Source organism: Ictalurus furcatus, chromosome 7, assembly GCF_023375685.1.
Source record: "Ictalurus furcatus strain D&B chromosome 7, Billie_1.0, whole genome shotgun sequence".
NCBI lineage: Eukaryota > Metazoa > Chordata > Actinopteri > Siluriformes > Ictaluridae > Ictalurus > Ictalurus furcatus.
Genome location: NC_071261.1, coordinates 12456576 through 12480918, shown reverse-complemented (window position 1 = coordinate 12480918; position 24343 = coordinate 12456576). Strand labels below are relative to the sequence as shown.

Sequence of the window (24343 nt, the reverse complement as noted above, 5' to 3'; positions counted from 1 at the left end):
CTTAATATGTGAAGACCAAACTTTAATTGATGATCTTTTATATCTGATGAATATGTATGATTTTACTGAGTTTCCATGCATGAATATATGAATGTGATTAAATCTGTACTGAATTAACTGCTTCTACACAAGACAACGCAAAACACACACGCGCAGCTATGCTGCTTTAGTACAGTGACACAATACACACTCAGAATGTCACAAGCATAGCTAGGTATGACAGCGTGAAGAGGGCTGTTCCCAGGGGTATGGAAGTATAATAGTGCCAAATGCCTCAAGGCAAAACGGCATGTTGAATTACATAAATTGAATTAAAACATATCGCAATAACAATACTTGAATTTATCTGCCCAGCAATTTGACACAAACTGAAAACAAAAAACACAGCAATAACAGTGCCTGAATTAGTTTCCTCTGCAATTCACTGGGTTTGTATATTTTGATTGAAAATAAAATTACAGCATTCAAAATTGAATGCACACATATTCACCTTCCTAAAATACAGTTCCAAAATATTCAGTTGTTAAAATACCATGTTCATTATTCGTCAGGTAATATTTCAACACATTATTTTCAACCTCATCCGGGTCTCACAGGAAGAGCAATGGATTGCCAATACTATTGTAAAATGTTACTCTGTTGCAGAGGAAACTAATTCAAGCACTGTTATTGCTGTGTTTTTTGTTTTCAATTCGTGTCAAATTGCTGGGCAGATAAATTCAAGCATTGTTATTGCGATATGTTTTTATTCAATTTATGTAATTCAACATGCCGTTTTGCCTTGAGGACATTTGGCACTATTATACTTCCATACAGGGGCCTATGTTCCCATGGTTCCTGTGTCTTTATGGTTTTATGTTCCCAGTGTACTATATTCCCAAGGTCCTACATTCCCATGTTCACATAGTTTCTATGTCTCTATGGTTCTATGTTCCCAGTGTACCATATTTCCCAATCCCCATGTTCCCAAGGTCCTACATTTATAGGGCCCTCTACATTCTTTGAGCACCATGTTCCCAATTCCCAAATGCTCAAAGTGTACCAGCCTATTATAATCCCGGGGCCCTATATTTTTAGATTTCTAGGTTTTCATGGTTCTTTGTTCACAGGGTCCTATACTATCAGGTTCCTCTGATTTCATTGTCCTATACTCCCAGAGGTCCATGTAACAGTGTATTGCATTCCAAGAGCACCATGTTCCTAAGGGTCCATGTTTCCACGCTGAAATCTTTCTAGAAAACAACACTATGTTCCCCAGCTCCTACGTTTCCATCTTATGCTGTCTCAAACCGATATTGAGACATTTTATTTGTCCGTTTAACATTTAATAATGGCACAAATCTAACCATTAATTTATATGCATGATGTTTCCGACTTCTTACAATAACTCGGGTCTACATAAATGATCCTTTATTTGTTGTTGTAATAGACCAGTTAAATCACCTGAAAAGATAAAAAATGTAAAGGTTGCTTAGGTCACTAAATCTTTTCACTCTTCTAATTCCATTAATGAAGACTGATTAAAATGTCCTCATATCACCCCTGCTGATGAGAGACGACCATCAATTTCAATACTACTACAACATCAAGAAATCAACCACATTCACAGACGTTTTCTAGATGTTTCCGCCAACACTGTGAATACAAACGTCCAAAGTAAAGCGAAAATATGGGCTTGTTAAATGTTTGCTTTAAGAATGTGGCCTTCAGTCTTTTGATTTCTCTCACTCACACACACACACACACACACACACACACACACACACGAATTCAGGATCATTTATTACATTTACGGACAATACCTGAGTTTTAATAAACCATCAGGTACTGTGATTAAAAGTATTTTTCCAATCTAGCCTTTGGATCTGAACCACAACTCCCTCCAGATTTCAGTTAGTTATGAAATTCTTTTTTCTTAACTCGTTTGAAACCTCATTAATAACTATTCAATCATCTTTATTTAATTTCAGCAGCATAATTATTTTCATTAAAAGCCTTCTCCAAGTGTCTGATTAAAACTTATCCCTGATATTCATTCAATTTTTTATTGGGTTTTTTTTTTTTTTATAATGATTTGCAAATTTCAGATCATCATAGACATACAGCATTCAAATATGTATTTTGTTCCTGGGGCAATATGAAAAAATCCCCTTTGGGAATCTAGCAACGTAACTGTTTTTTTTCTTCTTCTAAAAACACGTCTTTTCGAGTTTAATTTTCTACCCTCTATAATAATATTCCAACACCCTGGATACCAATTTACATAGCAATCAAGGTGACCTGCATTTTGTGTACAGGGAATATTTTTGGTCGATGGTTTCCTTCAACAGCTCGGAATTGATTCTGTCTCTTTCGTAAGGCAAATAAATAAATGTAAATGGAACGTAAATGGAAACCCTTCTCGGGGTGCTAACAGAATCTGTGCAAAATCACAAGCAGGAGCTAAACAAGAAAGTCTTAAGCACATGACGGGGGAAGATGTGTTTTAGGAAGTGCTCTGAACAAAAATGCTGACGCGATCATGGAAACAAATCAGACACAATTCAACCAAGTTGTAGATTTTTTCCACTGGTGCTAACTGAACTCACGCAAAATCTCACTGCAAATCTTCAACAACAACAACAACAAGAAAAAGTCCTGTACTTTATATGCTGAACACATACACTGATATGCATTTTAGATCATATGTGCTGTATGTGCCTGTACATATTAAAATGAAATCTTTGATTTGCTCTGCCCTGGCTAAGAAAATGAAACTCAAAAAGCAAGTGACTCGCTTCAGTCATCATTAAATATGGAGGAGAAGAATAACGAGTGATGAAAATGTTCCAGCAGAAGGACAGTGCGAAAGGGGAAAGATGTGCGGTGTGAAAGTCTGTGTCGTTCCCATTCTGTCCAAGATGATCTCCATATGCCGTTTGTGCTTCCACACTACACGTAGGACATGTTGTCATTTGCTATCCACGGACACTGCAGCAGCCGTGTTGTTATATCCTCACACCTCACTACCTCATTAGCTTAACCGCGATAACACTAACACTGGATCGGCGCTGGATCAAGTGCTATTTTATAAGTATCTGTATAATGAGAGCGGAAGCCATATTGTTGCACTGAAGCAAATTTGCAATGATTAATTAACGTGATCATCACAGCTAGGACTATTCATGCAGACATGTTCTTCAGTTTCTATCCCTGAAAGAAAGAAAGAAAGAAAGAAAGAAAAGCTGGTACTGACGTCAGTGTGAAGAAATCATCTGCTCAGGACATGAGGCTGCTGTGTGAACCAGCGTAGATTCCAGCTCTTAATGAAGCACTGTGTCTCACAGATTCAGTTGCTTTTGGCAGCAGGTTATTACAGACGCCATTACAGCGCCATTACAGACACAATTACAGACACCATTACAGACACCACTACAGACACCATTACAGACGCCATTACAGCACCATTACAGCGCCATTACAGACACCATTACAGACACCATTACAGACACCATTACAGCACCATTACAGATGCCATTACAGCGCCATTACAGACACCATTACAGACACCTTTACAGATGCCATTACAGACGCCATTTCAGCGCCATTACAAACACCATTACAGATGCTATTACAGCGCCATTACAGACACCATTACAGATGCTATTTCAGACCCCATTGCATTGTCATTACAGACACCATTACAGATGCTATTACAGACACCAGTACAGATGCTATTACAGATGTCATGTCAGAAGGAGGAATTAATGTCATGAACTTTATAAAAGACAAACTGAGTCGATTATAATTTCAAGAATTTCAGATTAGTCTCTCTTCTGCTGAAAAATTTTAAAGTGCAGGTTGGATGTGGGCTTCGATGTGTGTGGAACACCTGTTAAAATGGCCCACCTTTTCACATCATCAGGCTGAATTGCAGCTCGGTGGTCTCAGGGTGATAAGAGTGATGATTGCAAAGTCGTCTTCCTGCTGTCACACTCAAACCCAGATGATTTGTAAAGCTGTTTCTGTGACATTTTTATTTATTTATTCAAGTCTAAAGCCCAGGACCTGGGAAACCACCTTTATAATAATGAGGATGTGGAAAAGCATAAAACTGGGCTACACACTGTGATTATAATCACAGTGTGTACACTGTACTACAGGAGTACACCCTACTACACATACACACTGGGGTTTTTCACCCTACTACAGGTACACCCTACTACACATACACACTGGGAGGTACACCCTACTACACATACACACTGGGGTTTTTCATTCTGTGTGATTGTGCTGGGTCTCATTTTACCTGAAGTGATTAAAACCCTGATGTCATGTGTCTCGGTACAGCAGCGCTCCAAATCCCTGGCTTTTGTCTTTAAGCATCGTGACGGTACGATGAGCTGCAATTAGATCCTGAGAGAAGTTCACAAATAATTACGGCAATTATCTGCTGATGCAATCAATTAGCATTTCTGTTGTTTCAGGATGCAAACGAGCTCAGGGAGGAAATAAATAAATAAATACAATCACAGAAGACAAAGAGGACACAGAGAGAAAGAAAGACAGAAAGATACAAAAACAGAAACAAACAGAACAAATGACAGACAGAAAGACAGAAAGACACAAACACAGACAGGCAGAAAGACAGACAGAGAGACACAAAGACAGACAGACAAGACAAGGTGGTGACAGGTGAGTTGTGAGACACGGAAGCAAAGAAAGACAGAAAGACACAGACAGGCAGACAAGCAGACAGACAAATAGAAAGAAAGACAGAAAGATACAAAGACAGAGAGACAAGCAGACAGACAAATAGGAAGAAAGACAGACAGATAGATAGACAGACACAAATATGCACAGGCAGACAGATGGAAAGACACAAAGACAGACAGATGAGCAGACAGACCGAGAGGCACAAAGCCAGACAGGCTGACAAACAGATAGACAGACACAAAGACAGAGACAGAGACAGACAGACAGACAGACACAGAGACAGAGAAACACGAAGACAGACAGAGAAACACAAAGACAGACAGACAGAAAAACAGAGAGACAAACAGACAGACAAACAGACAGAAAGAGAGACAGACAAACAAACAGGCAGAAAGACAGACAAACAGACAGAAACACAGACAGACAAACAGACAGAAAGAGAGACAGACAAACAAACAGGCAGAAAGACAGACAAACAGACAGAAACACAGACAGACAGACAGACAGACAGACAAGACAAGGTGGTGACAGATGAGTTGTGAGACATGGCTCTGTAAATCTGAATCACTAAGCTGAATTAATGAAATGTAATTTTTCAGGATAATTTGACGTCTCATTACATTTTTTGTAGTGTCCTTCAAGCAATGTCTCTCAAGTGCATTTATACAGAGAAAGACAGGAAGACAAATTAAATAGAAAGAGAAAAAAGGGAGAGAGAGCTAGAAAGAGAAAAAAGAGAGAGAAAGAGAAAGAGACAGAGAGAGAGAACGAGAGAGAGAGAGAGAGAGAGAGTATAATGCCGTAGTTGAGGAACTTATCCATCAGTGATATGAGTTCATGTGTTGGTGTTTACTGCCAAACCCAAAATTATAGATCTCCTGCCCTCTGCTGGTTTAACACACACACACTCACACACACTCACACACACTCACACACACACACACACACACACACACACACACAAGAAAAACTAAAAGTAAAGAAAAGGCTTCCATTAAAAATATGAGAAGAAAAAAGTAAAGAGAAAAGAAAAGAAAGGAAAAATAAATTGTCCAAAAAAGAAAGAAGTAAAAGAAAAGACGATAAAACAAAACTCCCATTAGAAAATAGAAATAAGAAAGAACAGAAAAGAAAACGAAAAGTGTCCATTACAAAGAAAGAAAGAATATACATTTAAAAAGAAGAAACGATAAGAAAAGAAAAGAAAGGAAAAGAAAAGATTCCTTTAGGGAAAAAAGAAAGGAAAACAGAAAAGAAGAAAAAGAGAAAAGAAAAACAAAACTTCCATTAGAAATGATTTGAAAAACTACACGTTTACAGTTTACCTTTGTGGAATTCATTTGATTATTTTTGCCCACAGATCATTCACACTTATCTCCAATCAATGAATCATTCAGTGTAAGCACACACACACACACACACACACACACACAAACACACTTGTTATTGTCTTTTCTAAGCAAGAAGCGTTCAAGCAGAAGGTGCTAATGCTCACAGCTAATTGGCTGAAGATGCCGAGCCCACAGTCCCCCATGTGGCTGTTCAGAAGCTTGGCTGCCTCTGCACATGCCATCCATCCAGACTGTTTACTCCAGCGGATATGCTACATTTAACTAGCTGTACATGACTGGATTGTTTCTGTAGATATGTCCAAGTAAAGTATTTGAGTTTTAACAAAAAAAAAAAAAAAACAACCCAAAAACTTTGACTTAAATTTCAGTTGAAACAAATGATTCTATGAAATAATGAATAAATTACGTAACTGCGTATATTCGAGTAGATACCATTTTAATAGCTAAAGCGCCCTCCACTAATATTGGCATCCTTGGTAAATATGAGTAAAGAAGGTTGTGGTAAAAAATGGCCTTTATTGTTAAACCTTTTGATCTTTTGTTTAAAAAAAATCACAAAAATACTCTGCTCTCATGGATATCAAAGAATTGCAAACAAAACAGGTTTATCCAAAAAATATCTTTGTTAAATATAGGTATGCAACAATTATTTTAACCCTTTTAGTCAATACTTTGTGCTAGCTCCTTTACAGCCAAGATAACAGTTCTGAGTCTTCTCCTATAATGCCTGATGAGGTTGGAGAATACATGGCAAGGGATCTGAGACCGTTCCTCCATACAGAATCTCTCCAGATCAGACCCTTCAATATTTGAGTAGCTATAGCTATAGCTATCTATCTATCTATCTATCTATCTATCTATCTATCTATCTATATATATATATATATATATATATATATATATATATATATATATATATATATATATATATATATATATATATATATATATATATATATATATAGTAGCTACATATATTTGAGTGACTACATTTGAGCAAATATAATAACTCTGCCACCAGTCCAGTACCAGAGGTTCCAGATGGATAGTTCGTGGTACCTCCCCAAGATAAACACCAATATGACCTAATTGTGTTTGGGAATAGGGCTAGCAGGTGACTGTTCACAAATACTGCAACACACAACGTGCAACACCTTACACAGTTTTTTTAAACGACTTTTTATAAAACTGACGATGATTTGTCGTTTAAAATGGAGGATATGGAGCTACTGAAAAGTACACAGATGTATTGCTGAGATATATATATATATATATATATATATATATATATATATATATATATATATATATATATATATAATTTATTTATTTATTTTTTTAAATGCTCAATACCACACAGAACATCTGGTCCTCCAAAATGTCTTTTAAGCAACAATTTTCCATGCATCCATCCATCCATCTTCTATACAGCTTATCCTTTTCAAGGTCACGGGGAAACGTCGAGCCTATCCCAGGGAGCATCAGGCACAAGGCGGGGTACACCCTGGACCGGATGCCAATGCATCGCAGGGAACAATCACATACACACTCACACACCCACACGGACTCTTTAGACACGCCAATCAGCCTACCATGCATGTCTTTGGACTGGGGGAGGAAACCAGAATACCCGGAGGAAACCGGAGTACCCGGAGGAAACCTCCGCAGCACGGGGAGAATGTGCAAACTCCGCACACACAGGGCCAAGGTGGGAATCGAGCCCCTGACCCTGGAGGTATGAGGCGAACGTGCTAACCACTAAGCCGCAACGATTTTCATGTTGTTTATATTTAGGTGCTTGGTAATATAACCTTGCAATATTTTCCATCAAGGAAACTCGAATAGTGCTTGAATTCCAAAGAAAGATATTTCTACATCTAATTTTACATGTATTATATCTGACTTCCCTGACAATCCGTAGTCATGCAGCGAAATGTCATTTCCACGCCAACTTTTTTAGGCCTAAATCCTGTAAAATAGGATAATAAAATTGGCTCTTCATCGTAATCCCCCTCTTCAAAAGCTGGATTATGACATTTTTCCACCATGCAGCTTTGCAGAGCGGCAGCGGAGGATGTAAGAACGTCAAATTCTTCACATGATGAGTCAATTTATTGCTTTAGCCGTTTTTATTATTCCATCACTTCGGTTCATCTGGGATTCGTTTGATGTGTCATAACTTCCTGCTGCTTTGGCTTCTTCGGCTTCACAGTGAGGGAGAATTATATAAAAGTAGAAGCTGATCCGTTTGAGCAAAAGCGTACAGATGATGACGTGAGAGAGCAGAAGACACTAAAGAAGTAAAGCACCACTGCATCGATCTGTTTAGGTAGAGCTGAAGCAAGGGTGAAATCCCACTGCGCCACTATCAGAAGGTAGTCGAACCGAATTGCAGGTAATGTAGAAAGCCATCAGAAAGAGTCAACTCAGAATTGCATTACAAAAGAAATCATGGATGCCATTGAGGATCACATGTTTATTGTAAAGATTAACATGCAGCGTGAGTATGTTTTTCTGGGGACCTCGGAGCACCATGTGGAGCATCAAAAGACTCAATCCAGACCATTGGATTTCATTTCTTTGTATTATTCCACTGGTAATGGAAACATTTGTTTTCACCAGTATGCAGATGATATGCACCTGACCTTGTCTAATGCTTTCAAGTCCTCCTGGTCCTTGTTTGGCTACACAGATATGTTATAATTTCTGGCAATTAAACAACGATAAGACAGAAATCCTGCCTATAAGGAACTAACTTCAGATAAAATATCTCTCATTTATCTCATTCCTGTCATTTCTGATGTCCTCAGTTCCAAGAATTGGTAATGTTTTCAAAAAGGCATAGTATCACCTACATAAAATCATAAAGGTCTGTACACATTGTTCATACTTCTGATTACTGCAAAATCTTATCTGGCCTTCTCAAGAGTCTTATCACTTATTTACAACAGGTTCATTGAGTGGAGAGAGTGGACCATAATGATGAATCACATCCTCTTCAGTGCATTCACTGGGCATCCATAGTCCTTTTGAATTGATTTGAAGGTATTTACAGTCGTATGCCTTTGTGTCTTACTCTGGATGTACACTACAAAATGTTTAACCTAATTTTTTCCCCCAAAACCTTTTACAAAATTAAATTAGGTGTTTGACTTTTAGTGGTATATGCTTTCTGCGGTTGTTTGGGACATTGTTCGTGCATGTAATCAGAAATTTACGCTATACGTCCAACGTAAGATGGTGGGGCACTGTAGTATGATGCAGTGTCACCTCAGCACCAGAACAAGTGAAACACACTCTCTATTATGTTGTTTTCCCGCCATCTTCACAAGATAAACAATACGAACAGTAGTCCACTGCCTCAGTGTTCCTTGCTGACATGAAAAATCAGAAGAAGTATTTATGGAAGATATTCCATTGCTGGCCAGGGACATTTCGGCTCTACTCTACACCCTAGTGGATACAGGAGACTGGTTTGACCTGACAGAAAGGCTATGGTAACTCAAATAGTCACTCTTTACAACTGCAGTGAGCAGAAAAACATCTCAAAATGCACAACACACCAAAACCGAACAGTAGAAGTCCACATCACGTTCCACTCCTGTCAGCCAAGAACAGAAATTTGAGGCTACACAGACACTCTCTCACCCAAACTGGACAGTTGAAATTTGGGAAAATATCACACACTGTGTTTTCCAATCTTCAGAAGTGTTCCTATTAAAGTGGCTGGTGAGAGTCTGTCTCAGTCTAAACCTCTATATTTTCCTTTCATAAATCTGTAAAACTGGAATCCAGCAGCTTCAACATCCAAATTAACCAGCTTGTCATAATTACCAACGTTTCATTTAAGCCATGTGTCAATCAACACTGTCCATCACTGTAGCTGAGAAAACAGGGACAAAAAGAGGTTGAGGGAGCATGGAAGGAAGGGCCTTGGGGAGTTTCATATCTGCCTTGGTCCCTCACTCTGAAAGCAGCTTATCTCTCTCACACACATTGAGCAGCACTGAATTTAGAATTACTTATACACTTGCTGGCCTCAAATTGAACCAGTCCTGTTAAAAAGACAAGCCAGTGTGTTTGGGAAAATAAAACACGACCCACATTTCTCTTGGGTGTAAGACCGAAGCAAATGATTGAAGGAGTAAAGGTGAGAAAATGAGTACGCATTTTCCTATTCCTGGGTGAAGAGTCTTATCAGGGCTTGCTTGCTTTTCCCTTAACATACTTTTAAAAATGTAATTTTGTGTGCTGAAATATGAACTACCCGAGGGGACTTTCCTGTTTTACTTGTGGAAGCGGTAGCTCTGCGGTTAAAGAAATAATTTGGACAGAAATGAAATGTACCCAATGGTCTCTTTTTTATGCCAAATGAATTCAATCATCAGAAATATGTTAGGTGTATGAAGTTTGAGGAACACAGTCACTGAGATATGTGGAACAGGGTCTTGATTCTACATGTATATTGAGGATGCAAATGAGAATTCATTCTGAGGCCCATAATTCACTGGGACAAGGTAGTGATGGTTGACATGGCAACCATTCCATAACTGTGTAGAGCTGAGTTATTTTATCATCCATACAAAATCATTCTGTATGTTGAGGTAAAGTTTGGTAAAGGTTCACCTAACTTAAGTTAATTTAGTTCATTTTGCTAGCTAGTTTAGTATATTACTATAGTATTTTTAGAAGGTTTTTATAAATATTAGATTGGATAAAGAAAATTCGCTTCTGGATTGTTAATTTTTGATCTGTTAAAAAAATTTTACTTTTACACTTCAGTACTTGAGCATGTTTTAAATATTTATACTTTTTTGACTGAAATAGATTTTTCATTCCGTACTTCTACTTTTAACTGAGTAATATTTCCATTCAGTACCCATATGTTCACTCAAGAACAGTTTCTCTGTACTTTTTCCACCCCTGCCATTAAGTTAGAATTGCCCCAGGGTTGCTAAGTAAGCTAGCTAACAATAGTCATTTTGGGCCAGCTATCTAACACAGTCAGTTGTCATGACTTTAGCATATATTGCTACATTTCATTAAACTTAACTACTTGTGCCAAAGCTTGTTAAACTGGAAGCTGCTAGAAGTTTTTGCACGTTCCTGTTTACATCTTAACCCTGTGAGGATCCCCCCCCCCCCCCCCCCCCCAGAAATGCAAGGTGGTACATTGCATTCTTGGTATTGAGAAACAGAAGAAGAAACACTGAGACTTTACTGGCATCAAGATCCTCAACAAAAATATATTCCTTAAAATTCAGAGTGTATCCCAGAATCTCTTGCTTTTATTTGAATTCTAAAGCTATTATTATTGCATACTACATATACAAATCTTTAGAATTGTTTTAATTATATTTGATCTTTTTCACTAAATATAAACTTAAACTAATGTTAACTATAATAATATTTTCATATCATTGCTACAAATGTCATATTTATTACTAGATCTATATCTATATCCATTTGACTGGAAAATTCTAGTGCTTTTAGTGCCCTCGTTCAACCTTCTTTATCGGAACATCATCACGCGATAATAGTCACATCCAGTGACTAACTCACTCTGAGTTGAATGGACGTGTAAAGTTAGCGAAAGTCAACACACAAAACAACACTGTGGGCTCAGCAACATCAGCCAATCAGTTCCTGCATGAGTACCTTGTGCTTGAGTCGGCCAATCACAGCTCCTCTCCTGAGTGGGCGTGAGATGGATGTGGCTGGAATTTTTTCAAAATAAACCCTCCATAAAACGAAAACAAGGAACGGTGTCAATGAACTGAATGATTCATAAAGTTAAACTTTAACTACTTATCAAATGTAGATGATCAGCCAAGCACATGCTTCATGTCCTAGTATCCCTTTTTTTTTAGTTTTTTATTGGCCAAAAGTTGTTCATATGACTCGTGTAAAAACTAATTTGCATAATCCAATATTCTGGCTACTAGCAGTCTCCAAAACTTGATAGCAAACTTTAATTACGCAGTAATCATATGAGCTATCATCAAATTAGCAGACTAAATATGATAAAAATGTCATTTTGTTATATTGTTTTGCTAGAACCATGCTGCCAAGGCAAACATAAAAATCTGTTTGAAATATGATGACTTTTCAGGCTGGAGGGAACGTCCTGTGCAGAATGAAGACTTAAGAAATATCATACTTCCCTCTCAGGACAGAATTAAAATGAGCACTTAGCAACTTATTCTAGGTTTCTGGGCCACGTTGGACATGAAGAGGATAGAGAAGAGAAAGAGGATGTGCATTTTGGGCACTGGAGGTTCATCTTGAGAACATTGCTTCCATCCCACATTAGATTGTGCAGAGCTTTGGAATAGGAACAATGGTGATCAGTGACTGATCGTCAAGAACAATGGTGATCAGTGATTGGTCTTTGGGAACAATGGTGATCAGTGATTGGTCTTTTGGAACAATGTTGATCAGTGATTGTTTTTTTTAAATAAATCTGTCTTGCTTAAGTACAACTCAGTCAGGCTTTACACACTGGTGGAGAGTCGACTGAACCTGCTCTTTCAACTGGTGTAACTAGCTAACTATTTAGCTATTTATGCTCAACTATCCCAATGACAAACCCTTAGCGTAAAAATGTACCTATAGCAATTTGCTTGCTTCTGAGGCTAACTAGCTTGCTAACTAGTTACCATAATAAAGTAATAAGTTAGAGTAATGAAAGCTTATTTATTTCAACACAGGTAATCAAACATGTTTTTGAAATATTGCCATATGAAGTAATAACCAACAGAAAAATGTTAAGGGGGAATTCGCCATGAGCATGTTAGAAACAAATGGAACTCAACTTTGGGGTAAATTTCTATTTAGTGAGAATTCAGTTTTGCAAGAAAACTTTTTATCATTGTGTTAGCCATACAGGCATACAGATAAGCTTGTTTAATTACCTTACACACTACATGATACTGTAGATAAATTCATTAGTTAATTATAGAAAGGGAAGAGTGTACAAGGGCTTATTTTAGAAAAGATATTTGCAATATTATAGGGTTATTGCCTTCTGTTGGCTCACATCATTATGAATAAAAGAAGACGAATGAAAGTCAGTGAGTGAGGCTGTGTCCTACTTTTCAGTGTAAATAAAAACCTACTATTCTGTTATCTACTATGTTGTTATGCTAGATGTCCTGACACACATCAGTGACATTTGTATTCACATGTTTAACCATTATTGATCCAGGTGAATGCCCTTTGGAGTAAAAAAAAATCACTCAGCTGTTCCAAGTGTTATGGTAACCATAAAAAATGTGCGGTCATTACGCAAAAGAATTTCAGGAAAGGAAGTAGAAAACAGAATGGAAACTGCACAGTCAGCTGAATCGACTAAACTGCTGATAATCATGAGACTGTAGAGAGAAAAAAAAAAATGGTTAGCATCTATTCCTAAAGTAATGTATGAGGGAAAAAATACATTAACATGAAATTATGACTAAGTAATACATGCTTCAACTACTGATTAGCAGCCTGCTAACCGCTAGGTAAATCATCACACACTGTCCTTAAACATTATCAAATTGTTACATAAACATATCTTGGTCGCTGCATGATGGTGTTATCTACGAAAGTAAGCAAATGCATTTAAAAAACTGTGGCGGCCATTTTGATTATCAAATGTCTCAACTATATTCAAATGTTAAATACGAACTTTTTGTGTTATTTTTTAAACTTTTCAGCCAGAAAATGTTGTTTCAAAAGGAGCCCCGAGCAAGTATCGAGTGCATAAATTAACATGCTTTTCAGAAGGTCGACATTTCTGTATTATAAATTCTTTATTCTAATATTTTGAGATACTGGATTTTTGATTTTCCATGAGCTGCAAAGATCAAGATTAAAACAAACAAACAAAAAAGGCTTGAAATATTTCACTTTATGTGCAATAAATCCAGAATATATGAAAGTTCCACTATTTGAATTAAATTACAGGGGGAAAAAATGTACTTTTCCACAATATTCACATTTTTTGAGATGCACCTGTACATGTGATAAATGCAAAAATTGTGTAGCGATGCTAATAATGCTAAGTTAGATAAACGCAGCCTCCAAAAATGGGTTAAACCTTGCTTTATGTAACCTGAAAAGTACCAGGCCAAATGCCTAAACGGGAAAACCGATAGGGCTGAACAAACAAAAAGCACTACAGGGTTGACGTGACATCAGAGGCGTTATTATGTGATAACACTGAACTTGGCACGCCGGGAAACTTTTGCCTACATGACTTTGTGCATGAATGTCTGAGCACTGTGTGAGAAAACACAGCTGTGCGACACATGTTTAGGATTATAGTGTTTAGGTCACACCCAAATATACTGTATTTTCACATTTGCTAGCATCACTACACATGATGCTCTTAAATTGACTGGTTTTACCTTCATTTCTCACATACAATGCTTTACATGTATATGTTTTACCTCACATGCTCACATCATATTCTCATGTACTAGCTTTACATTACACTTCACCTTACAAAGCAGCCTCACATTTGGAAGCATACTGAGGTAAAACTAGGAAGTATTTGAATGTTTTTGTGCACATATGTTTTTAGTCTACGTGACAGATCAAGTGGTGTGTGTGTGAGAGAAAGAGAGTGAGAGAGAGAGAGAGAGAGGATTTGGCAAATGGCAATGCTTTTTTAAGCATGTAGGTTAGATAAGGTAACGTTATCTGAGGTAAAAGTTTATGTTTTGCACGACAGCTAACGGCTGCTCCTCGTGCAGGAAGAAGGTGGCGTGTGCTGACGTCGTATGAGCTACTGCGCTCTGATTGGTCCTGCGCGACTCACCAGACATCAGCGCGCGCTCGAGTTCTGCTCGCAGTGTTGCCAGATTGGCAATATTTGACACAGTTACAGACGTTAGGATGGTTACACCGTGTGGATACACGTTTGAGCTGTATACATCAAGAGGGATTGCGCCGAGTCGGTCCAATCTGGCAACCCTGCCATTGACTCGTGGTATGAGAGTCTGAACGGTGGCAAGACAAACATTTGAGATGATGTGAGCACATGGGGAGGAAATAAATCAGCTGGAACCTCATTCACTGGCTTTATAAGGTGCAAAGGTGCAAACGTGGACAGAAGTGGATTTTATCCTTTAGATATTATTTTTTATTTGTGGACAGAAATAAAAGACGTCTTGTCAATCAAGGTACCAGTCTGAAACTTAGTTTCATGTCAAAACATCTGGTTGTGTTTTTTTCTTCTTTGTAATAGGTTTTATATGATCTTTTTTGTCTCTCCAGTGCCAAATGCCGAGACTAGAGGACCGCTGTTGGAGCTGCACCGGTGTGAAAGCGAAAGATCTGACAGATTTGTGTCTCTGGATGGCGTCTAAAATGGGTGAAATGATGTTCATGGTCACGTCAGTGCTTCTCCGTGTTCGCTCTGCCAATTTAATCCGTCGTGGACTTGTCTTGTTTGCTGTCGGCGTGGTTTTAGCGTTGGTGCTTTATTTCCTGCAAATACAACGAAAAGACGCCTTGTTCCCTGATGAAGTGCTGGATACTTTGTTTTCTTCCGCCTGGTGGATTCCTCTATGCTGCGGAACAGCTGCTGGTCAGTTTCATTTATTCAGTATTATTTATTCATTCATATATCGTGCTTTTGTTTGTTTTTGTTATTGTTTGTGCCGCTCAACGCGGATAAATCCCGTCTTTAGGGCTTGGTTTGTTTCGTTTCGTTTCTAACGTTTTAACTCTCGAGCTCTGATTGTATTAAAAAAAAACTAAAGGAAGCAGCCGCAGGTCTGTCCGCGTGCGCTGCTCTCTGATTGGCTCTTCCAAAAAACGGGTGAGCGGCGCAAACGCACGCTATTGGCTGATTGCGCGAACACGCCATTTAACGAAAAAGAGAAACACGGAAGTGGTGTGTATGTGTGGTATGAGTGAAACGTCACTCGGCTACGCCCACACTCCCACTTAACTCGGGCAGAGATGAGGACAAAAGCAAATTTTATCTATGTTTATTTACATTCAGCAGACGCAAAAATTTACTTACAAATCCCTCAAACTAAGCACATAAAATAGTATTTGTTGTTATTATTATTATTATTATTATTATTATTATTATTATTATTATTGACATTCCGTTTACTATGAAATGTCACTTATTTTGAAGGTTGAATTCCAAAAAGCTTTCATTTTAATTAGCATCACCAGTCAGATTTTCTTATGGTGCATGAAATTTGTTTCTAAGACAAAAGAGTGAAGTATAATCTTCATGTATAAATTTATTTCTGAATTAAAATGTGTTTTTATGAGAAGTTTCTGCTTATAAAATGAAGTTATTTTGCCCCTAAACTTCAGTACTTGCTCCTCATGAAGCTGGTTGAGATGTTGAAAGCGTATAAAAGTTTCATCAGGAATTTTGATCATTTCAAATCTAGACTAGTTTGGATTAGTTTAACACTTTTCTCAGCCACCGCATAATTCACTACGTGTCGTTTTAAAGCATTAATATATTCAGCGCTCCTATAAAGTGGTACAAATTAAACTTTTGGCTAGTAGTGAACATTCGTTTTTTCTATTCTTTAACACTGTGTTTTTAGTGTGTTTAGTGTGTTTTACCCAAAATGTAATCTTGTTTGTTTTTTTCCAGCACAAATTCAGTTATAATACTTAATATAACATGTAATAACATTATGACATTAACGATAATTTATACAATTATAGAATCGGTCAAAACAAATAATTAAAGTCATTGGAAAATGCGGAAAAAGAAAATCCAAAATCAGGAATGCATCTTGTTGTTGTGAAGTATAAATGTCATTTCAGAGAGTTAGCTTGGCTAAAAAAAAAAAAAAAAAAAGGAATAACATATTTGTGATGTCATAACGCTTGTTTCCTTATGAACGGTGTTTAATTTCCAATGTTTCCTTCAAGTCTTGTCGCTGTAACCATGGAAATACGTGGCATGTTCGAGCAATGTCAGTGCGTTGTGCGAACGGTCCAGCGTTTTTGATGAAAACATTTGTGGAAACGTGCTAAAAAGTCGAAGGAAAGCAACTGACCTCGATCGCAAAGCTTTATCGGAAACAGTAGCCTTTCCCCTTTAGTTTGTCCACCCGGTTTTTTTCCTTTTCCATGAGGTCATGATTCATCTCCTAAGTGCTTCGTTCAGTTAAACGTTTTAAATTCTTAGTTAGCTTTAAAAAAAATTTGACAACAAAAACTAGATAACGTGAACAGCGAATGTAAGCACGATGAATGATCTATCAACAGTTCTGTAAATACTAATGTTGCTAGCAACGAAACGATATCAAGCTACGTAGCACTGATTAGCTTCTAAGCTTTGTTAGCGTCATTAACATTTTGAATGAATTGCATGCCATAACTGACTCACGTTAACATTGTTGTCATTGTGTTGCTGCAGCTGTGGTCGGTTTGCTGTATCCATATCTGGACAGCCATCTTGGAGAGCCGCACAAGTTTAAGCGCGAGTGGGCGAGTGTCATGCGCTGCATCGCCGTGTTCGTGGGCATCAACCATGCCAGTGCCGTATCCTTACCAATCCCTGCCCCACTGCACCCACACTAATCATACTTTAGAGTGTGTTTTCTTAAGGTTTTTTTTGTAACTTTTCCTTTTTGTTTCGTTTTCAAATCCCTCCTGTGTTCTTGTAGTACTCACGGACTCATTTGTGGTTACTTGTCCTTAACTCAGCACTGTTTCTCAGAAGCTGGACTTTGTGAATAATGTGCAGCTATGTCTCACGCTGGCTGCACTGTCTCTGGGTCTGTGGTGGACGTTTGATCGCTCCAGGAATGGATTCGGTTTGGGCCTCACCACAGCGTTTTTTGCCACACTCATCACACAGCTGTTGGTCTACAACGGCATCTACCAGTACGTCTTCATCTATCACCTTCATCGTTATCTGTTCTACAGACATATCACAATAACACTTAAAAAAGTGGCTAAAAGTGGGAAACTGGACATGTCAGATGTAGCATTTTAAGTGTTAAACCGCGTGTCTGGTCTCTTTGTCAGGTTTCCATCTCCGCCACTGGGCTACGTTCGCTCCTGGCTGCCCTGCATCTTCTTCTCTGGAGGAGTGACGGTGGGGAACATCGGCAGGCAGCTGGCCATGGTTAGACATCTCTTTAATGTTGCTATGTTTTTCTTTCCAAAAGTGGTTAGCTTATTTGTTTGTTTGTTTTTTTGATTTTGTTTAGTTTTTTCACTCTACCTCAAGGTGTTCTTAGAACACAAGTTTTTATTTGTATTAAAAAGTTTTCCTTTCTATAAAACTAGCTTCCACTAAACCTTTTCTGTTCTGTGTCCCTTCAGGGTACAAACGAGAAACCTCACAACGACTAGCGGGCAGCACTGATGGACCCAAAATACCACAGCGAGGAGGAATTGGATGCTTCCTGTCGCATTTCCACTCCCTCCTAATCTCTCGTTCGTGTCGCTGAGAGAAAAGGCGGGCGGACTGTGTGCGTGTGTGTGTGTGTGTGTGTGTGTGTCCTATGGACACAAAATGGACAAAATGGAACTCATAGTCGATGTTGACGTCACCTCACAAGTGTCCGTGTTGGTATGAGAGACTGTTATGGGGTTAACTTCCTGTCAAAAAAGTAACCAGACCTGAGTGCACGTCATTATTTTATAAACTCTGAGTCAATTTTGGTAAACCTGTAATGTTGCGCCTCACGTTACGTGAAGCCCTGCCTCCTCACCTTCCTGGTGCCATCCACCTGGCCCCATCCCCTCAAATCTCTACAGCCTTCCACCTGGCTTTCGCCATCCTAGTGCTATCTACGCGGCTCCTCCCGCTCACCTCTCTAGATCAATCCACATGCCCAACCCCCCCCCCCCCCCCCCCCGCAAAAAAAAACGTTACAATCGGGAGTTTTTCGCTCCAAAAGTTACTTGAGCGAATCATAATAATGTGATCGAGGTTTTTTGCGTTGGCAACACGACAACGATTTCTGAATCTGATGCCAGATTTGTGATCAGTAAACTCGTGATCTCGTCATCGTGGTTACTTTGTAAAAGAACTCCGTAGAGTTATGTAGCACAACTGGGTTCAGTTGTTCACTTCTAAAGTGTGTTAGCCTCATAAGTGTGTGAGTGTGATATACTGCAGATCTAGATATATAGACTGAATCTGAAGGAATTGTGTGTGTATGTGTGTAAAAAATGATGGTGGCCAAATATGTGCTTGTTTTTTGTTTTTCTTTTTCTTCCCCCCATTTTGTGTGGGAAAGCGATGTTAAATGAAAAGGGAAGAGTTTCAAGGCTGCACAAAAATGTCTGGCATCCAAAGAGGAGGCGTGAACGTTTGCTAATATTGTTATTACTATTAATAACAATTATTGCTAGTGTTACTTTCCAGCGAGACTCATTTGCCAAATGAAATATTTATCATTTAATAACATGTCCTAGACGATGTGTGACATGACGCCAGGTTAATTCACGTACGCCTTTTTATACGATAGATCGTGATGTTCAACATGGACATTCATAGAAGCCTGTTCTGAGGATGGAATACAGACTCATGATGAATAATCCACAATAATAAATATTGTTACATGCTTAATATGATGATGGGTTTTTGTCCATTTGTGAATGGGCACACATGTGCACGCTTAAATACGCAAAATGGACACATTTCGTTTTTACGAAGGTCGTTCATTGAAAAAATAAATAAATAAATAAAAATATTTTTTCATTGCAGCCTTGAAGATTTTGCAATCCGTGATTGCCTTTGTATTATAGAACGAGTGCTTTTTGTCACTTTTTTTTTCCTTTCTTTTTCACTTTGTGTTTTGCCCACCACGTGTAATCCAATTCTGTTAATCGTACAAAAACGTGCCGTATTTTCCGGAGTTGTAGACAAATTTGCAATGTGACCATAAAACTCAGTTGTTCAGAAGATGCTCCACCCAGCACACGCTCTGATTGGCTGACAACCATATACGGTTGTGCCAGAGCTAGAGAACGAGGCGTTTTTATATATATATATATATAAGTTGTTGGCAAGACTTCGCAAAGAATAAGATGCAAGCAGCTGTTTTCAGGACTATGAAGCATTTTGAAACCTAGCTTAGATTTACACAACAATTATATCCGTTTAACATTTTGCACGTTTTAGCAAGATCTAGTATCGGTTAACGTTTGACCAGACCTGAAATAATTGACACTCCTCAGCCAATCAGAATCGTATTTTCCTTACATAGTGTCCTTGCTATACAACACTTGAGAATTTACGAGGTGTGCCTTTTTATATTCTGGAAAATACGGCGATTTTTTTTTTTTGTAACTTGAAGTGCAATCGGTTATAACAAGCCTTGATTTATTTATTTCTATTTTTTTCTTTCATAAAGGATCATATGCAGTACGAAGAAGCAATAACTCGCGTTTCGAGTTAGTTTACGTTCACGCACAAGCTGATCTTTTCATGACACCAGTGACCACTTCTACTGTTCTGAGTAAAAAGTGTGTATCGTCACGTTTTACCTGTCGAGTAGTATTAGTGAAATGTTTGAAGTGGAGGTGCGAGACGCGGCTGGAAGATAAAATATTAACGCGACTCGCTAACAGGACTTCAGTTCAGGGAAATGATAAAGACTCGAAGTGAACGAAAGCTTTATTTTATTTGAGGAATTTGAAATTCTTTTTTTTTTTTGGACTTGTTTTGCTTTTTGTCTGTGTTTTATTGTTGTAGTTGCATGATTTCTACTATACTGTCTATAAAATAAAATGAAGTTGAAAGTGTTGATGTTCCTTTGGAATGATTTATTAACAGTTAAAGATTTTCTACCCAGGATCGAATCTGATTGGCTGACACATGGTTATGTCAGAGTTGGACAACGGGGCATAACATTTAACGTTCACATTGAAATTATTGGTCTTGATAAATATATATATATATATATAATGTCTATATATAAGTGTCTACACTGTTAAATCATTAAATCATTATTGCTCATGTTCAGCTCCTTGCTGCATGTATTCACCCCAAAAGTTATTTTTTGCATTTTGTAGTGTTACAACCTGGGACTAAAGTGACTAATGTTGCCTTGTAGGTGGTACCTTCTCAAAAGTACAGTAGTGTTATAGATTTAACCAAGTGCTGTGTCTGCATATGAACAGATCTAAAGCCAGTACTGCTGTAAACTCATTCAAAAGTAGAGAAGAGGAACTTTACTTCTACGTTCACAGTGTGAGCGGCCATGTTGGTTTGACAGCACCCATGGAAAATAGGGAATGAACTGGTAGTAATTGAGAAGACTACCCCAAGTTGACGAGCTGAAATTTCAAGTTGAGGGGCGGGGGGGGGGGGGGGGCGGTTTTGGTGTTTCCCCAGTTGTAGGCGGAGAATTACAAGTCGCAACTTCACCTCGAGCACAGCATCACTTGGGATTATATGTCGTGAATCTACACAAAATAACCCATAATGTTAAAGTGGAGAAAAACTGTCTGCAAAATTAATTACGAAAAATTGTGATTGCATACATTGGTCAGCCATAGCATTAAAACCACTGAGCGGTGAAGTGAATAACGTTGAATTATCTTGTTACACTGAAACCTGTCGAGGGGTGGGATATATTTATTCGGCAGCAAGTGAAGAGTCAGTTCTTGAAGTTGATGTGTTGGAAGCAGTGAAAAAACGGTCAAGCGTGAGGATCTGAGCAATTTTGACAAGGAAGCAACTTCTGACAAGTCCAGAACGGCAGGTCTTGTTGGGTGCTCCCAGTATGCAGTGGTTAGCACCAGCTAAAAGTGGTCCAAGGAAGGATGAACGGTGAATCGGCGACAGGGTCATGGGCACCCAAGGCCCATTGATGCACGTGGGGAGCAAAAGCTAGCCCGCCTGATACGATCCCACAGACGAGCTACTGTAGCACAAACTGCTGAAAAAGTTCATGATATGAGCAATTTGCTGTGGTATAAGAGGAATAAATCACTTCGGGATGTTCTGTAGTAGAAAAAGAATCAGCCTCAGGTTGCATCACGCTACCCTGCCGTTGATTGTTTTCATGTAACAGCACGTCCTGTCATGTTTATTCCTTACTCCGTTATATATCTTTGTTTAGTGTTTGTTAGTAAAAATTAGCTGCCATCTTGGATAAATCTATTCACCTATCTCATGTTGTTGAATCTCGGCTTGTCACAAGATGGCAGCATTTCATCTCTCCAGCTCATTGTTTTGCCATGGTCTTCATCCTGAAACATTAGGGATTATGGAACAACACTCAAGCAGATGTGTGAGGGATTCCCAAATCTCATACAGCTAGTACCCTGGGATTAGCCTGACCTAGGATCTGGACTAATGACATTAATTTCAAAAGACTGCACGCGCTACCACATATTTTCCCGATTCGACCCTGGTTCGGGAGAACCCTCTGTCCCCCCCACCCCCACCCCAGTTCAAAACACAAAACACCCTGCTCCTGGGTTCTCCAGGAGCAGGGTTGGGAAAACCTGCGCTATCCTACAGATTCCGTAAAATGGCTCCCGTCCTGTAGATGGTGCTGTTTATTCTTTATTACCAATCCTTATACACACAATTTTGAATTGTCCATTCAGGGTGTCTTCAGAGCACACAGACAGACAGACAGGTGGGAAAGCCGGCGTGAGACCTCACAGACGTGTCCAGCTTTTTTCTCTCTCTCTCTCTTTTCCTTCCTGAGAAAGTTGCGCTGGTCTTTTGTGCGCCGCCAGTCAAGCGGAACGTCCTCTCTCTGTCCGCAGCTGCTTCCTGCTTTGTGAGGACCAAACAAATCCAGCGTCACTCACACACACACCCACACACACACACACACACACACACACACACACTGATCCTTTATCCCTTACACACTCTACACTACCCCTTAGATTCTCTCTGCACTTCAGCTTCGATTTAAATGATCCCTGGACTGGACAAAGACAAGCGGGGAGACAGACAGGTCAGAGGTCAGAAAGACACGCACCTGTACCTGATCCCCAAAACACTCAAATCTAATTTAAAAAAATAATAATCTGCTGATTGGCACTTAATTTAAAAGCTATTTTAAAAGTACACCACATACACCTTTTCAGGTCAAAAGTCATAACAGGGACCCTTACTAACAGGGACTAACCTTTATTTCCCATTTATTTCTTTTATATCCCAATTTTCTCTTCCCTATTGTACGAGTAAATTCTAAATGAGTCGCTATTGAACACTAGTGCACTACATATGCTGAAGATATTTTTTATTCCCCATGTAGGCTACCGGGGTCCAAAGGTCTCATTTATTAGGGAAAGTATAGAAAATGGATCTTCTCAGCAACAACTTGAAAAGTAAAAGTAGAATCTTAGAAATACTCGGATGGGTTTTGAATTTCTGAGTGCTCGGTGTGTTTAATGGAAGAGATCAGACTGGAGGGAAATCTGACCTTTTATAGCTACAACAGGGTCGCTATCGCATCATTTGCTTTAACTGACCTAGAAATCCTGAATACTGAATATACAAGATACTGAACATTTACTATCTTTCTTTTCAAATTTACAAACGTCTAAAACGTTATTTCTTTCCAGTTTTTAAATGAATAAATACTTCACACTTTTGATTTTCACTGTATAGAGAAACTAAGGAGCTGAAGTTCACCCCCCTGGCCACATGCTGAGTTCCAGAACCTAACTTTCCTAAAGTGACTGGGATAAGTGTGACCTTAGACTTCTGCATTATGGGGCGTGATCAGGTATTGCGCGCGCACACACACACACACACACACACACACACACACACAGTATTCTCCCGTTTAATCGGGTTTGTATAAATAATAAATTCAAGCAGGTCTAATATCATCTATGAATGAAAACAACGTGACCCACGCGCTCTGCAATAAAAACCCAACTTTTCGGATTTACTATGAATAAATATCTGAATTGTGGAAATGTCGGACAGCTTGTGTTTATTCCAAATTGTAGTCGTTGTTTCTAAGCAATGAATCCGTTCCGGTTTTTTTTGCTCCGATATTCTTATTATAGCGACAGGTCTGCTGTTTCTAAACTCCTTCCTGTTGTGTTTCTTCTAGTTTTTTCCACTCGTTTGTCTTAGAAAAAAAAACCTGAAGATCATTCAGATATTTTTTGTTCTCGCCTTTTTTTTCTGCGGCAGAGCCCTAAAGGTTCTATGTAGTAGAACCCTACACCTGAGTGTCTCCTGTTCAGAAGCAGAACCAGTTTAGGAAACTAACAAAAGGTAACTTTTAGTTACTTCAAACCAATTCCTGAATGCCAGTTTTTTAAAGAAAACAAAACTGTTTTTCTTCTTCTATTTCACGGTAAACTATAATAATAAT

The 24343-nt window shown here is 38.6% G+C and overlaps 1 protein-coding gene across 2 annotated transcripts; it reads left to right on the top strand.

Annotated features, from left to right (window-relative positions):
- Positions 1-9731: 9731 nt before the first annotated feature.
- insig1 (insulin induced gene 1) lies at positions 9732-20786 on the top strand. 2 transcript variants are annotated; one of them, XM_053628506.1, is made up of 6 exons: positions 9732-10197; positions 15312-15624; positions 17440-17564; positions 17743-17909; positions 18054-18153; positions 18354-20786. In XM_053628506.1, the coding sequence occupies exons 1-6, from the start codon at positions 10180-10182 to the stop codon at positions 18381-18383; spliced, it is 753 nt and encodes a 250-aa protein (XP_053484481.1). In that variant the 5' UTR covers positions 9732-10179; the 3' UTR covers positions 18384-20786. The 2 variants fall into 2 exon arrangements, with proteins under 2 accessions (XP_053484481.1, XP_053484482.1); XM_053628507.1 differs by lacking the exon at positions 9732-10197 and adding an exon at positions 14789-15217.
- Positions 20787-24343: the final 3557 nt, after the last annotated feature.

Coding starts and splice junctions, on each gene's coding strand:
- insig1 (XM_053628506.1), top strand. Junction 15,625..17,439: donor ATGCTGCGGAACAGCTGCTG/GTCAGTTTCATT, acceptor GTGTTGCTGCAG/CTGTGGTCGGTTTGCTGTAT. Junction 18,154..18,353: donor TCGGCAGGCAGCTGGCCATG/GTTAGACATCTC, acceptor GTGTCCCTTCAG/GGTACAAACGAGAAACCTCA.